This window comes from Pipra filicauda, unplaced genomic scaffold (assembly GCF_003945595.2).
Source record: "Pipra filicauda isolate LSUMZ 115617 unplaced genomic scaffold, ASM394559v2 scaffold216_size1298047_pilon, whole genome shotgun sequence".
Classification (NCBI taxonomy): domain Eukaryota; kingdom Metazoa; phylum Chordata; class Aves; order Passeriformes; family Pipridae; genus Pipra; species Pipra filicauda.
In genome coordinates, this window is record NW_024104328.1 from 193,326 (window position 1) to 208,933 (window position 15,608).

Genomic DNA, 15,608 nt, shown 5'->3' on the forward strand with positions numbered 1-15,608 from the left:
AAGGAGGGTGAGAGCCTCTAGGTGAGGAGGCCATCTACACCACATTTAGTGTAGCTGAGCTGCTCAGAGCTCGCCAACTGCAGCCAAGAACCGGGCTTTGTAGGTACCACCCACACTCCTGCCTTTTGTAACTTTAAAAGGCCCGGGGAAGATATTCCAAATGTTAGCTGCAGAAACAGTAACTTCAGCACGGGAACATTAGTCATCAGCTCAGCTAACACCCCTGTGTTGAACTATGACAATGAACGTAATAGAAAAGCATGTTGTAGTTAGAACTGGTTTTGAACAAAAGACAAATTATTTATTTCTTTCTTCAAATGAAGCATAACACTAAGGTATAAAGGGAGTATAAATAACATCTGATTGTGCTCCTAAGCTCCATGCTATAACTTTCTTGCAATGACATCCTTCAACAAATTAACTACATCATTACTGTTAAGTATTAATTGCACAAAACAGATACACAAAATATATAATGAGCTAGAAAGAGGACAACATTCTTCCATTATGACAAACAATTCTAACAAGAAATGGAAAAAAAAAAAAAACAATAGATCTAGGCTTACACAGATGGCAACACCGAGAGTTTTTAAGTCCTCTCCTTGAACACATTACATGTGATAAATAATATGCAAAATATTTAAAGAATTTTATTGTTGCTTACAGAAGATACTTAGCAAGCAAAGAGACAGTAGCAATCACTGCCTCATGTCTCATATCCCCATCATTCAATGCAAATGTTTACATTTCATGCAATAATCCTGAGCTTATTTTCAGTAACATTGAAATGTCATCTATGTTAATTACCAAATACATACAGAGCCCAGCTATGGGGTCTATTGTATTATTAAGGCATGAAAAAAGAATAGCAGTTTATTAACTCTGAATGCCACAAATACAGCACAGCAGTTAGAAGGCTCAAAAAAGCTCAGAAAGTACCAGTGATTTCTGTGCGAAGGTCCTCCCAGAACACAACTGAATCATCAGCTCCTGAAAAGGCACAGAATCAAATCCTGGCCTCACTGACATCAGGGAGTTCTGCCATTGCCTTGACTGCTGGACCAAGCTTCAGAGCTATCAGGAGTGACACGGACTCCTCTTCATATCCCCAAAAAATTGACAAACTTCCTCTCACTCAAGTCAAGTATGAATTTAAAAAACAATACCTACATATCATTTTGTTAATTAGTATTTTAAGCCTATGGAAAGGTTCCATTCATTATACAGTATGGCAATCAATAAAAAGCTTTTTCAGAAAAAGCTTATTTGTTAGTCTGATTTTTAGTATGTTAAAAGAAGGGGGAAGTGTCATGAAAAGAACCTCTGCCAAGTCTGTGTTCTATTTAGAATTTATTTTTAATTTAAAAATGAAAGACTTTGGTAAGCCAAACCAAGGATATGTGATGCAATTCTAGACTCCATGGTTCCATGGCTGTTCTGAAAGACAAAGATCACCACAGCCCTGTCCAGTCATCAAGTGAAGAACTCGTCATCTGCAGAAGTTGAAAAGGGCTAGCAGTATTTGGATTGTGCAGTTCTTCACGTAGTTCTCTATTTTACACTTGAGAAGTTCTTGCAAAATGCCCTTTAGCAAGCCAGAGTATTCCAGTTCAGTTAACTAAGCCATTGAAACCAAGGCCAAATTGCTGGCAAGACTTACTTCATACCAAATTGCAATATTTCCCATACTGGGAACTAAAACAGCAGATGATCCCCTCTAACTCTGCAACTGCTATTGCCTAGCCTTTGTGTAAGTATTTGCCTACTTGAGCTCAGAGTTTACAGATCCAGTAGCCTTATCCTTCATCTACAGGTGGCCCACGGTCTACTGTGGAAAGTCTGCAAGAGGGGCAGACTTTGTCTGCTCACAATACCCCTTGCAGACACAAGCCACCCCTTGACAAAGGTGGTGCTGTCCGATCCTGTCACTGGAAGGCTTTGAAAACTTTGCAGATGTACAAATCTGACTTAACTAATTTCACCTAAAACACCAAGTTATAATATTGAAAAAAATTGTTTTTCACACTAAAACATTCAGGAAACTCATTACTGTCTCGTTTGAGATTGAAGGAGAAAAAAAAAAGGTTGGTGATCTTAGTTACTGGGTTAGAATTTGCATGGGTTTTGGTTAACTTCTCCTAATAAATAAGTTAAAGAAGGCTAAGGCTATAAATTGGTACTGTTTCATTTATAAATAATCACTTTACTTCTCTTCTAAAAAACGTGTTAAGGAAAAAGGTGGCCAGAAGGATCACACATCTTGTAAATTGTAATTTGGTTGTTAGGCTGTAAAACCCTAAAATGTACGTGAAGTTGAGCACAGTGTAAGAAAAAAACCAGTTTTTAATTAACAACTTATTTACAAGTTCATAAAATCAACTGAACTGGAGTAGATGTTCTGTGTTTGTCACCAATATTTTATTGTAACTGGTAACTTGCACGCTTTGTAGTAGAAGAACAAAAAGAAAATAAAGTTCACTATATACAGCCTTTGTACAGGCTACTTGACTATACTCAAGGCATAGTGATCATAACACAACCTAGTCTTCATAATAATTTGTGCACAAAAAGACACCAATCAGACATTATGTGAACATTACAGTGAAATGACATCACAAGTCCAGTGAAAGTTCAGCATCATACAAAACATATTGATCTACTGCAAATGACATCCTTTAAAACAATAAGCCTTTTTTCAGTAGTAACTTAACCAGAGTCCGATGCAGAGATTTGTGTGGTTATAAGTCTTTTAAGTGAAGCAACCTCTGCAGATAAATTTGCTATGCCCTGCTTCAAATAGAGGTTCTCTGACTCAGAGACATTGTAGATGTTGTCTTTTATTTCAACAACTCCAGTTTTGCAACCACTCTGAATTTTAACGTTGAGTTCCTTCTGATGCCAGAGCTCTGGTTTAAGTGACCAGTCTTGGATGTTAGTCACTTGAACCGAGAAAGGAGTGTGAGAAGAATGCACCAAATTCTGCGCACCATGTTTTTCCAGCTCAAAATGTCTTTTTGAGGACATGTCAATGGGCAACGACAATTTCTGTGTTGCATCATAGTCATTATCCATTGCTTCCACTTTAACTTGCATGGCTTTGGCTTTAATTCGAAGCTTGTGAGGCAAAGCTGAAGAATTCACTTCTGGAACTTTAACTGTTGCATGAACATTTTTATGTTCAACTGGGGAATGAATTGGACCCTTAGGAACCTGCTGTTCATCTTCTCCATCAGATGACTTTCCAACTACACCATCATCAGTTTCTGACGTTCTTGGAGAATTACTGGAGGACCTATTAACTTGCAAGAGAGGAGGAGAATGTGAGTACACATTAAAGGTAGCTCCCATATAGTTTGGATATATGGATGCTTTATATGAACCTCTGTCATCTCTTGGCTCTCTCTCTAATTCCATGGGCTCTTGCTTTATAATCTGGAACTTATTTTCAGGACTTCTGCAGTTGCTTTGTATACGACTCGGTTGGGTGTGTTCTACTGTTGATGTTTCAGACACATCAGACATTGAGCTTTGAGGAGAATGTTTAATGACAGAAATACAACTGCTACCAACAATAGATGGCTCGTGTTCATCTACAAATGAGTTAATATTTGATTTGGAACTCTGATAGTCTTGGAAATACACAGTTGTTGAGCTACTGAGTTTCTGTATCTCTTGGGCATAGGCTGCAGAACTAATTAAACCGAACTTTAGCTTCAAAGAAAGCAGCTCCGCCTTCAAAGTGGCATTCTCTTCCCCCAGTGCAATTAGTTTGTTCTCTAAGACAAGATCATTCAGTCGTCGTTTTTCACGAGATCTTTTGGCAGCTTCGTTATTTTTCCGCCTTTTCTCCCAATACATAGCATCTTTCTTTTCGTCTGGAATGAACTCCCGCTTTCTCCGGCAAGCTGAAGATTTGCTTTTTCCACTACTTGCTTCAGTAAGTAGTATATCTTCATTTGTAGACAACTCTTCAGACACTTCTGCTAAGGTAGACTTAAGTACCATGATTTTGTCCACATTGCTACTTGTGTCAACAGGTCCGTGCTCCTTTTTAAGGGTCTGCATTTTTCTCAGCTGCATCAGAAACAATTTGTAGTAGATCTACAATAAGCAACAGAGAAAGTGATCTCCCCAGTACTTCTTACTCCACAACTTGATAAATACAGTAATTTTAAATCCACACACATTCTTCCTTTTCTTTCATAATCTCAGACAGAAGTGTCTAGAATCAATTTTCTTAGCAGATTCAGTGGGAATCTTCTTAAAACCCTGGAATAAACAGAGAATTTTATTACTACTTAGGAATTGCTGGTTCAGGGTACACAAAAGTAGCTTCTGATAACTAGCTTAGAACTAGCATTTGATTCATTAAACCTGCTGTATGAAGAGTATGAAGACACTTCATATTCACACTTTGAAACAACTAGTATTCCAGATTTTATGATACCTAGGTAGCAGATTTGCTTCCAAAACAAATGCAATATGATCCAAGGAAAAATCAATCAAAAAAGTATTTGAGTTTTGATCCAATGGTAATGCTGTCACAGAATTTTCCATGATATCACTTATCAAACTGAGACCTCCAATGCTTAACACTGCAGGACACTAGGTATGTTGATGAGCAGCACTGGAAAGTATCTTGTTCCCCATTAAAGCATCTCTTCTGAAAACAGCCGTGGTGCGTGACTTAGAAATGCAATATATTTGGGTCCTTCATGCATTAAAAATAACATAAGCTTATTTAGAGAAGCTGGAGTGCTTTCTGTTGTTTTAAAATACCATCACTATCTATTAAAGCTATTAAACATTTAATTGCTGCTTTTGAATTCTATAAAAAATATACACATATATATATGTATATATAAATGTTTATATACATGCACATTAAACTTTAAAATGCCTTTTTGATCAGTCATATCAATTCAAACTAGCAAGTTCACACACATAAGTTGGGCAAATACCTAACAAAAAATATTGACCAAAAAAAAGTATTACATAATTATTTCTTGTATCTTACAAAGAAAATTTAAAAATCAGTACTGAGAAATACATTAGAGAAATAACATTAAATTAATAATTTGCATTTGGCAAGCTGTCTTATTATGTCAAAGTAAAGTTTAATACCATTGAGGCATGTGCACCTTCAGAAAACAGTGTTCACACTGAAGTGGAAGTTTAGACCTACAAGTCTTACTATTAATAAGGAAAAACTAGCCTAACCTTTAGCTTCAGACATTCTAATTATTAAATTTGAACTTAGCATTTAAATTAGCCTTTGCTATACTTAGTCCCTCTCAATCAAAAATAAATATTTATTCTCATAAGATCATTTGGTCTTCACCTGAGGCTCCTCAGTGTCTCATTTGCCACAGTCAGTCATGTTCCTGGTAAAATGAATGTAGTATGCCAAGTACTTTTATAGAACTGACTATTGAGTCAGTAATCATTCTTGCCTGTACAACCAAAAAAACCCTGACAAAAAACAAAGCAAACAACAACAACAAACACCACCCCCCTAACCACTTCATATGAATGTCTCTATTTATTGGGAATATTTTTACAATGACTAACGAAACTAATTTTAAGATTATTAGTGAGGAAAGTTATAAAAGAATTAATGAATTGTATTCTGCCAGTTTCTCTTGTCTTTTCCAGAAGGCAAAGTGGAGTGAGTGATGTAATAACAATTAACCAGGGTCATAAAGACTAAAGTTTCAAGCTGTGTTCTCTTCCATCAAACCATGCCAACTCTTCTTTCGTAAAAAAAATAACACATTTAATAAAACAACTAAGTGGAATTTCCTAAAATCCGTGGTTAATTATTGACATGTAACTATTTGTCTTTGATAATACAGCCTTAATGAAAAAGAGCAAGAAGCTAGCCACACCAAAGACAGCAGCTAACATTTCAGTGCAAAACCAGCACCACAAATTGCCGTGTTAGGAAAGAAGAAATGTACCTCCAATACACAACCAGTTACACAGTAAGACCCTGATCCAAAATTCTAACTGGAGTCAAAGGGAGTTTTCTGCCAAAAAGAGAGCTGGATCAGGTTTAAAAACAAACATATGCCCCACAACAAAGTAACATCTGTTTGTCCAAACTTTCGGTACATTTTGATTTACTGAAGTAGCTATATAGCCATTTTGCCCATCTCACTGCTACATGTAATCAGTGGTTCAATTAGTATATATTCCATTTTAAACCTACTGCAACTCAATACTTTAAAAAAATCACTGTTGGACACACAGAATTTAAAAATAAATTAAAAAAAAAAAAAAAAGAAGAGAAGACAAGGTCATTTGACCTTTTGTCACATTTGTAGAATATTTGGTTTCTGTAACATCATTTTACACTAATAGAAAAATACTGGGATTTTGTTTCATTACACTGTAGCACTGGGAACGCATGGTTACTGAACTGTAATTGTCTTGATATACTACAAACACTGTATTCACTTGTATCAGGAGAAAATAGTGCATCTCTGAGGAACTGCAGACACCTCGTATGGGGCACAGCAGGAAACAGTGTAACATGTACTGAATACCTATGAAATCATCACTTGTCTCTCAGCGCGCATCTCGGCCAACTCCCACTTAAGTAAAAAGGGTTCACAACAACTTCTGTGAAATTTCAGGTCCTTACCAATTCAGAGCTCTTGATTTTAACACTAACAGAGAGCTAAACTCAAACCCAAATACAAATGTTTATTCTCCCAGAAAGCAGAAACTAATATGTATACATCATTATTATACATATATGCCATATACCCTAGAACATCTACACTTACTTGAAATGGTAGCAACAGCAAGGAAGTACTTAGAAAATCAGTGGATATTTTAGAAGAATGAAACCATACCTATACAAAAGCAATAAGTTTAGTCTTGAACAAGACTGCTTCAGGACAGGAATTCTGACTGTGTCTGTCTGTAACGGTCTCCAGCTCAAAGTGATTCCACTTTAATGTTTGTGCAACGCTGTGGTTTAGGAAAAATACTAATAATGGTAATAATAATTGGCAAAAAGTTGTTGGATTGTGGGTTTGTGGGGTTTTTTTTCTTAAATGAATGCAGACTAATGACATAGTTCATCAATATGGCCATCAACAAAAACTCAACTCCAGGTCCCAACATATCTGCAAGCCTAACACCAGCACTGAGCTGCACTTAGCCCAACAAGCTGCAGAGTTCACGCCCCCTGTTCCACGGGACATCTGCAGATCGGGCCATTCCAGCATACAATCTGCTAACTGTAGCATTGATTCCTCCTGTTTTGGCCAGTCTCCCTCCTGTACACGTTGTTCCTGGCACAAACAGACGGAACGTAAGCAGCATGCAATCTACAGCAAATATTAAGCGTGTATCAAAACTACCATGTTTTTGCACGCAGTATTCAACTTTGCTCTCTGCCAGAGTCCATCAGTAAAGCTGTCGAGACAGATGTGTAACCCACTGACATAGTCATACTGGTTTGCTGTTTCTGCAGTTAGACCTAATGCCATTACTGTAGTGAATTAACAAAACAGAAATAGATCTTTAACTCTTTCCATATTGTGGCAACTGGAATCACTGCTTGACAAACAGGAGTCAAACCCCTTGCTTATTAATACTTCTCCATGTGGATCAGTCCAATGCTGAGTCTGTAAACAAATTAAATTCCATCTGATGATAATGGCAACATGCCCTCAATGGAACTAGTCACTTCACTTCACTTGAATTTTATAATTCCACTGGAAAACATCGGTATTTACACATAAATTAATGAACTGTAATGATTCCTCTGACTACATTTCAAATTCCAATATTTTCCCTTATGATTAATTTTTCAATTGCTTTATCACTCCCTCATAAAGTGTTATAAAACCAACATTTGGTTGGTTGATGTTAATGGCATTGAGTGCCAATTCAACAACGTAATAACACTCGACCCTATTAACTTAATTACAGAGCCAGTCTTGCTCCCACAGCAATTTTGCCATTGGTTTCAACAGAAGCAGAACACAATCCCAGATCCAAGTATTAATGAGACTATTGTATAGAACTCATGCTATTGAAGCAAGAAATAATGTATGCAGAAATCACACAAAGTTAATTTATCCATGGACTTCAAAAAATACTTAAGTGACAACATAGTACATTCATGGGGATTTATGTATTCACACTGTAATAATTGAAATGTCTCAAAGGTTGAAGGACAGGCCCACAATCTTTCTTCTCTCTTCTGTGTAATTTAATTACATAAATAATTTCTGCTTTAGAGAATGCATGTGGGCCTCCCTATGTATGTAAGTTTCCCCACAGAACAACTGCATATTATTATTTATACTTAGCAAAATAATTCATGCTATTTCCAAGCGTAATTTTTCAAATGCATCCTGGAATAAAACAAGTGTTTTATTCTACTGCTCTAACATTTTGATAGTGATTCTATGAAACTAAATGAAATCCTGTCTCTAGCACTGGATGCTCAAATACAAATCACTTTTGTATCACCATGTGCTCAAAAAAAAAAAAAAAAATATCTCTCAGTCCTTAAAGAAATAATAGGGAAGTACAGCTTCTTGTTTTAGACAAGAACACACATCTATCACCATCACCACTATGTGGCACACTCTAGAAAAGCAATAAAAGCTTGTACTGATGTCTCTTCTTACTTTTAGTTGCTGTTGTCCATGTTTTGCACAGGTATCATTAACTATATTACTGCCACCACAGTGCATCGATTTTGAATATCTGTCTACATAGCAGAAGAGCTGCTGTAGAAGTTGTTCGTAAATTCCAAAGTCACCAGTTTGCATTCCAAATTTTGAAAAACTGAAGGATCTAGTTTGCACTTTATCTTCAAAGTGTTCTAAAAACAGTTGCTATCTGTCCCGATGCTTCCATGAGGTACAGAAAAAAATATCATTCTCGTTGCACACATGAGACAGAAGGCTGAGTTTAAGCTTAGGTGGTGCATATGCAGCCTACTTAAACATTGCTGAAAAATTTTGGAGATACTCTTATCTCTGCTGCTTCTCACAGACAAAAATTATGCCTTTAAACTCTCCGACAGAGACGAAGATTTCCAATCCCTATTGAAATCCTTCAACACACTCCTTCTTGCCCTTTATCTAGAAAAGTTTGTAAAATTATGTTCCTGTTAAAGAAAAGCTCTAATGCTGGCTCCACAGAAAAACTGATATTATCCCTAGGACAGATTTGTGGGCGAAAGGGTCTAGACAACCTAGAGCTAATGAAGCTAAAACCTTTCCAAAAAAACCTAGGTGATGGCATTTTATGCTATGATGGACAGGTTTTCCACAGTTGGAGAGGGGAAAAGCATTTACACTACAAACATTACCACCAATTACTGCTGTTACACAGTCACATGCATAAGGACCACGAATCCATTACAACGGCATGGAGCAATGCAGAACTATTGATCCCGTGCACAGTTCCCTTTTCTTACAACTTCACGCACATCTTAAGTGCTTGCTGTTTCAGGACCGATGTGTAATTAGGTCAGTGGAACACTGATGATGATAGCTTTGTACAAGATGACCCACTTTTGCTAAAATGTTGATCATCTTATTGAAAGGAAAAAAAAAAAAACACCAGGATATGTCCACAGAACATAGTTCACTGGGAACATCAGAAATCATTTATTATGACACCGTTCAATCAAATGTAAGGAAAAATTAGTAAGATTGTCACAGAATGTGGAACAATGTTGCACATTTGTATTACCAGAAAGCTGATGTCGTGTGTGATCTTTACAAAAGACTTTTATTGTTGGAAAAATTACTTAAGTTACTGTTTATCTTAATAACTACAAATTAACTCGTTACAGTGCAGCCTGCTTACCAAAGGTAAATTACACAAATTATGCAAATAAAATTATTATTTGGAGATCACAAAACATATATTAAGGGTAGCTGTTGTTCGAAAGGTCAGTCAAGCTTAATAGGAGCAAATTTGCCCTATATTTTCTTCCATTTCCTTATGAAGATAGTATGATACTATCAGGTCTATTTATTTTTCCCAAAACAAGCTCTTTGATGTTCTGATTTAAAGGGTGCAAAACAAGATCTAAGAATATTACCAGAAGCACCAGGAAAAACTTTAAAACAGAGAAGTAAAGGAAATGTATATATAACTGAGGTAAATACTCAATTACTTATAGATACAGTATGTCCATATAAATATGTAATTTAAATATCATATCACTTTCCAGTATTTTGAATAAAGCCTCAATAGAAACAACCATTACTGAAGGTTACAGTACTATGACAGTATGTTTCTCATTTCAATAACTACTTGGCAGCACAAAGAACTAAACTGCAAAAAGCTATAACTTAATAGCTACCCATGTTATGGAAATACAATCTCAGCTTTGCCCTAGTTACAAACCATAACCCACCCACCCCCCCACAAAATCAAATATTAATTATTCTGACAACAAATGGCTTTCTATTATTGAACTGTATTCTTAAAATCCCAAGCACGGACCAGACCTTCAGCTGACCTAAATTTATATGGCTCTATTTAAAGGCAGCAGAATTATGTCAATTAATCCCAGCTGATACTCTAAACATGCATCTTGTTATATAACAACTGAAGTAAATATATAAAATACACACCAGATGTAAAATGTTGTTATCTACCACTCACTGCAAATGGAACAGAGAAATAGCAATCTTTAGAGCTCCAATTCTGTGAGATGGTCCAGCCCACTGCCCATGCTGAGCATCATTTTCTTTATTGGGTTGCATTCCACTTGTAAAAGGAGGTCTTGCAGCAGTGGCACCTATATTGCTAACTGCTGTGCAGACACCTCTGTAGCAAAAACTAGTTAATTATTCAAATACTTTGGGACAGACTGAAAATTACACCAAGGTGGAGCAACTCCAGAATGGGGAAAAAGCTCCATCTTAAAAAAGGCATTTTTTCTGATTGAAAATAGATTTATTTAGTATCTGTCACCAGAATCAGTCTCACAGTATGCTAATTTACACATGGGTCAATTCAACAAGCGAATTAGGAAAAAAATACAGGGTATCTAAGGTGGCATTAGTAATAATTAATTTCAGAACTACCTTCTAATAGATTTATTTAAGAATGTTGCTTCTATCACATTTTTGGTCAAGTCCAAGTATGTCCTTGCTTACACAATTTTATTTTTTACAGTCCTGCTTATCAACAATATTACACAGTTACATTACCTTGTGGCTTTTTTTAAAAATATGTTTGAAATAATTATTTTCAAATACTGGAAAATAACGTTTTAATACTGTAAAATACTAAAACAGAAATCAACTGTCACTTTCTTTTAGTATGGACTGCAGGAATTGGCCATCTATTTGCATTTTTTTTCTATTACATAGCCTAAGCACATTTATATCTCATAACTGGCTGTAATGACCATGGCAAGGTCACCTAGAAGAGTCAATTAAGCTGATGAGTCAGATACATTGCTTAACAGTGTGTAATAAGACTCAAACAGAGGATTTTATTGTTCATATTATTGCATCACAGTGATGTTATAACAGCAGTGAGATTGCTGTCTGGAAAAAAACTATTGCATAAGGATGGTTTGCATAACCATTTGTTAAAATAAGTAAATTTAAAATGAAGTAAAGGTTTATTTTATTTAAGAGTTTTATTTCAAGATAAAGGATTGGAAAAAAGCAGCATGGTACTAGTATCTTTCTCAGACTCTATTTAGAACTTATTGCAACAGAAAAAATGCATGTTCTACAAATTTTGGCCAAAGCAAGGCAAATACTGTTCCTTCTTAAGATGAGATAAGCTGTGTGGAGGTCATGCAAGTTCATACTGCTCATAGGAAGACTAAGCTTTTTGACACCTTGGGATCAGTTTCTTTAAAAAAAAAAAAGCCATCGAAACAGCAGAAACTGATGGCTTTGGATTCAAATCCAGCAAGCTGGATATTTTAAAAGCTAGTTAAGAGTCCTTTGGAGCATGCGTTAAAAATGTTAAGTCAATAAAAATGGAAAGTAGAAGCAAAATATTCTAAAGAGTGTTAGCACTTCAACAGTCAGACATTTGTGAGAACTAAAACAATAACTGTTAGTGCCAATGTTATTGAGGATGTTTATTCAGTAGTCCTTGAACCTGTTGGTTTAAATCAGTTCTTTGGCCCAAAAAACCCAAATTCATTTCAGTTTCCTATCAAAGTCAACATTTTGATTGAATAAGGACCATAAAAGCGATGCACGTAGCAATATTTTAAACGAGGCTCTGGACTGAATTAATTACTGAGGAGGGCAAAGATGACTCAAAGTAGGTTACGTACACAGGAGCAAACATAATGAAACTGAGTGTAATCATTCAAGTTACAAGGACAAGCAAAAAAAAAAAAAAAAAGTGCTGTTTTTAACAACAGTGTTGTTTTTAACACTCAGTAACCCCAAAAAAGCCTCACGATCAAAGCTGTACTTGACCTCGATAATCAAGCAGCAAAAAGTTTATGCAGTCACCCAGAATATTACATTTTTTAAAATGTTTTGCTACTACTACCTATGGCAGGTACAACGTGCATAAAGACTGTGGCTGGTGCACTCAGTTTGGAGTGTCTTGGTCATAGGCACAGTGATGTTGGTTTCATCCACTTGGAGAACCGTTTTAGCCATCACCAAGGGAAAAAAAAAAAAAAAACCAAAACAAAGAAAAAAACAACCACCAACAAAACAAAAAAAAACCCAAACGCCACAATCAATCACCTAATCTCGAAAGCCAAGTTACCGCCAGCAACTTTCAAGCTATGCTCTCATCGAGGACACACACACAGCACAAGCTGACCCAGAGGAGCACAGAACACATAGCCACGGTGGAGAAAAGCAACTGGGGGATTAAAAAAAAAAAAAAAATTAAAAAAAAACAGAATTGGGCAGTGGCGATTTATTTATTTATTTGTTTGTTTGTTTGTTTAATCACGCCGTTACGTAAGGGATCGAACGAAAGCGCCCGACTCGTGCCTACCTGCCAGGGGAGGGCCTTTGTCTGGCGATTTGTGGGACTTGGGAGGGAAGGGGGGAGAACGACGACGGGGAGGGTGATGGGCAAGCGGGGTGGGGACGCTCGGCGGGGCGCGGTGCGGGGCCGAGCTGCGGGGAGGCGGCGTTCGCCGCCTCCCCGCAGCTCGGCCCCGCAACCGCGCCCCGCCACAAAGGATGCCCCGACTGCTGTCCCCCTCTACGTGACCGGCAGCGCACGGCCCCGTCCCGCTCCCCCCCTTCTCTTGCGCTCGGCCCCCGCTAAATCAACCCGCCACCCCCCGGCCCCCCTCCTGCCGCCACCGCCGCCGCCCCAGCCCCAGAACAAAGGGCTGAGGGGGAGCGCCAGCGCCCCCAGCCCTCCTCTCTCGCCCGTCGCCGCCGCCCCACCGGCCGCAGGGGGAAGGCAGGCAGAGGCGACCCCCGCGGAGGAGGAAGAGGAGGAGGAGAAGGTGGGCGAGGAGGAATCGTCGGGATCCGCTTCCCCCCCCCTCCCCCCCCACCCCTGCCCGCCGGGGATGTCACACTGACCTACTGCCGGGGACTCGGCTCTGCTGCCCCAGGGGGGCCCCGGCGGTACCTGGCCCCTCTCCCCCCGCCCGCCAGGGCACGGGAGGGACGGCTCTACCTCTGCCCTCCAGCGCGGCTGAGATGTCCTATAAACGCCTTCTTTCCCCTTCCTTAAATTAAGCCATTCCCCTATGTTTTGTTTTTTTGTTTCTTTTTTTTTTTTCATTTTTTTTTATTTTATTCCCTCCCCCCACCCCGTACCGGAGAGATGGCACGGCTGCCTGGGCGAAACACGCCTTCCCTAAAAATACAGTCCCTGATCTAAAACGCCTCCGAAGGCGTGGAGTTAAAAAATCCGAGCAAATGCCTCGAACGTCTTACACACGCACGGCTCTGGAGAAAAGACCAGAAATAGCACTTGAAGCCACAATTGCTAAAACGCGATGGGGCTAAATATAGACTCAACACAAATCTCGTTTTAAGGCACCCGGCACGCAGCCGGCGAGCGCGCCTCGCCTCCCCACTTACCCAGTTGTCTACTTCCCTTATTAAACACACTTTAACAAAACCTGTTACAGTTACGGGTCTGGGGGGGGATTTTTTTTTTTTTTTTTTTCTCCGGGGCGAGATTGTCCTAGTTTCTTTGTAGGGAGATTATAAAATCGCATAATTAGCTCCCTCTTCCCCAGCCCGGCTGCCAGCAAATTCTTTGGTTACATAATGCAACATTTCCAGGAACTACTATGCGATCGGTCCCGCAGCGCCTAAAAAACAGCGACAAAAAGTGACGGAAAGGGCTGGCTGAGGGAAGCGCAGCCCCGGGCCCGGGCCGCTGCCATTGATCCCGACTGCTCGCGGGCAGCATTCCCCTGCGCCGCCCGAGACGGGGGTGTCTCCGTCCGGCGGGCTCCGGCAGCAGCTCCCGCTGGTTCTGCGGCCGAGGCACGGCTGGCGCTGCCCGGCACCGAGTCCTCCGCCCCGCACGGCTCCGCCGCGGCAGCTCCGCTGCCCTCGGCACATTATGCAACGCGGGAGAGCCGCTCGGGCGGAGACGCGGGGGGCAGCGCGGCACGCCAGGAGCGAGCGCTCCCGGCCGGGGAAAGCCTTCTCCCGGCACCTCCCGGGCTGCCTCTGGGGCCGCCACCCTGCGCCGAGCCGCCCAGCGGGCCCGCCGCGGACCCCTCCCCGCGCGGCGGCGGCCGGCGCGGGCTGGGCTCGCCTTATGTAACAGCCGCCCCCGGCGCGCTGGGACAGAGCGAAGCGCCGGGGCGGACACCCCAACTTTATAAAGCGTACGCGCGCCTTCCCCCCCTTACCTGCGGCGCACTGCGGAGCGCCGGGCATGCCCCGCGCGGCGCGGGGCCGCGGGCGAGGCGGGCGCGGTGGCGGCGGTGCGGCGCGGAGCGGTGCCGCGCCGGGCGGGCGGCGGCGCGGAGGGATGTGTGTTAGTAGGTCAGCGCTGCGCGGAGCGCGCGCCTCATAGCCCCGCGTGCCGGCCGCGCCGCGCCGTGACTGGCGGCGTCGCCCCGCCAATGGGAGCCCGGCGCCGCCGCGCCGCGGCCAATGGGAGCGCGCCGGAGGCGGGGCGGGGGCGGGGCGCGGGGCGGGGCGCGGTACAGTAGGTCTGTGTGCTGCGATTGCATAACCGCCGGCGGGAGGGAGGGCGGGGGGGCGCGAGGGGGGGCCCGCGCTTACGTAACCGGCGCGCGGCGGCCGCGCGCGCTGGGGGGCGCTCGCCCCGCGCAGCCTCCGCCCCTCAGGGGCGCGGCGGGGCCCGGCCGCTGCCGCCGCCGCCACGGCCCGCCCGCCCGCCCGCCCGCAGCGTTGCCGGGAGTGCGTGGCGTTACCGGGGTGTGTCCGGGCGCCAACCGAGCGCCCCCGGCCCCGCCGCCGTTTCTCCGCGGCCGTTGCGCGCCCGGGACGCGGGAGCCGCGCGCTCCCTCGCGGAGGCGCGCGCCCGCCGCCTCGCCTCGCCACGCGCGCGCGGGCGGATCGCGCTGCGGCTGCTGCCACTCGCGGAAAACAGCCACAATAACCGTAAAAAAGGAGGAGGAGGAGGAGGAGGAGATAAATGGCAGCGGGGAGAAGGAGCCCAGCGCG

At 41.8% G+C, this 15,608-nt stretch overlaps 1 protein-coding gene across 2 annotated transcripts; it reads right to left on the bottom strand.

Annotated features, from left to right (window-relative positions):
• Window positions 1-276: 276 nt before the first annotated feature.
• NFIL3 (nuclear factor, interleukin 3 regulated) lies at window positions 277-14,877 on the bottom strand. 2 transcript variants are annotated; one of them, XM_027714399.2, is made up of 2 exons: window positions 14,825-14,877; window positions 277-4,269 (listed from the first exon to the last, which is right to left on the bottom strand). In XM_027714399.2, the coding sequence occupies exon 2, from the start codon at window positions 4,078-4,080 to the stop codon at window positions 2,707-2,709; it is 1,374 nt and encodes a 457-aa protein (XP_027570200.1). In that variant the 5' UTR covers window positions 4,081-4,269; window positions 14,825-14,877; the 3' UTR covers window positions 277-2,706. The 2 variants fall into 2 exon arrangements, with proteins under 2 accessions (XP_027570200.1, XP_039237110.1); XM_039381176.1 differs by lacking the exon at window positions 14,825-14,877 and adding an exon at window positions 13,530-13,658.
• Window positions 14,878-15,608: the final 731 nt, after the last annotated feature.

Excerpts from the sequence above, each read along its gene's own strand:
- NFIL3 (XM_027714399.2), bottom strand. The coding sequence starts at position 4,080 with ATGCAGCTGAGAAAAATGCAGACCCTTAAAAAGGAGCACGGACCTGTT.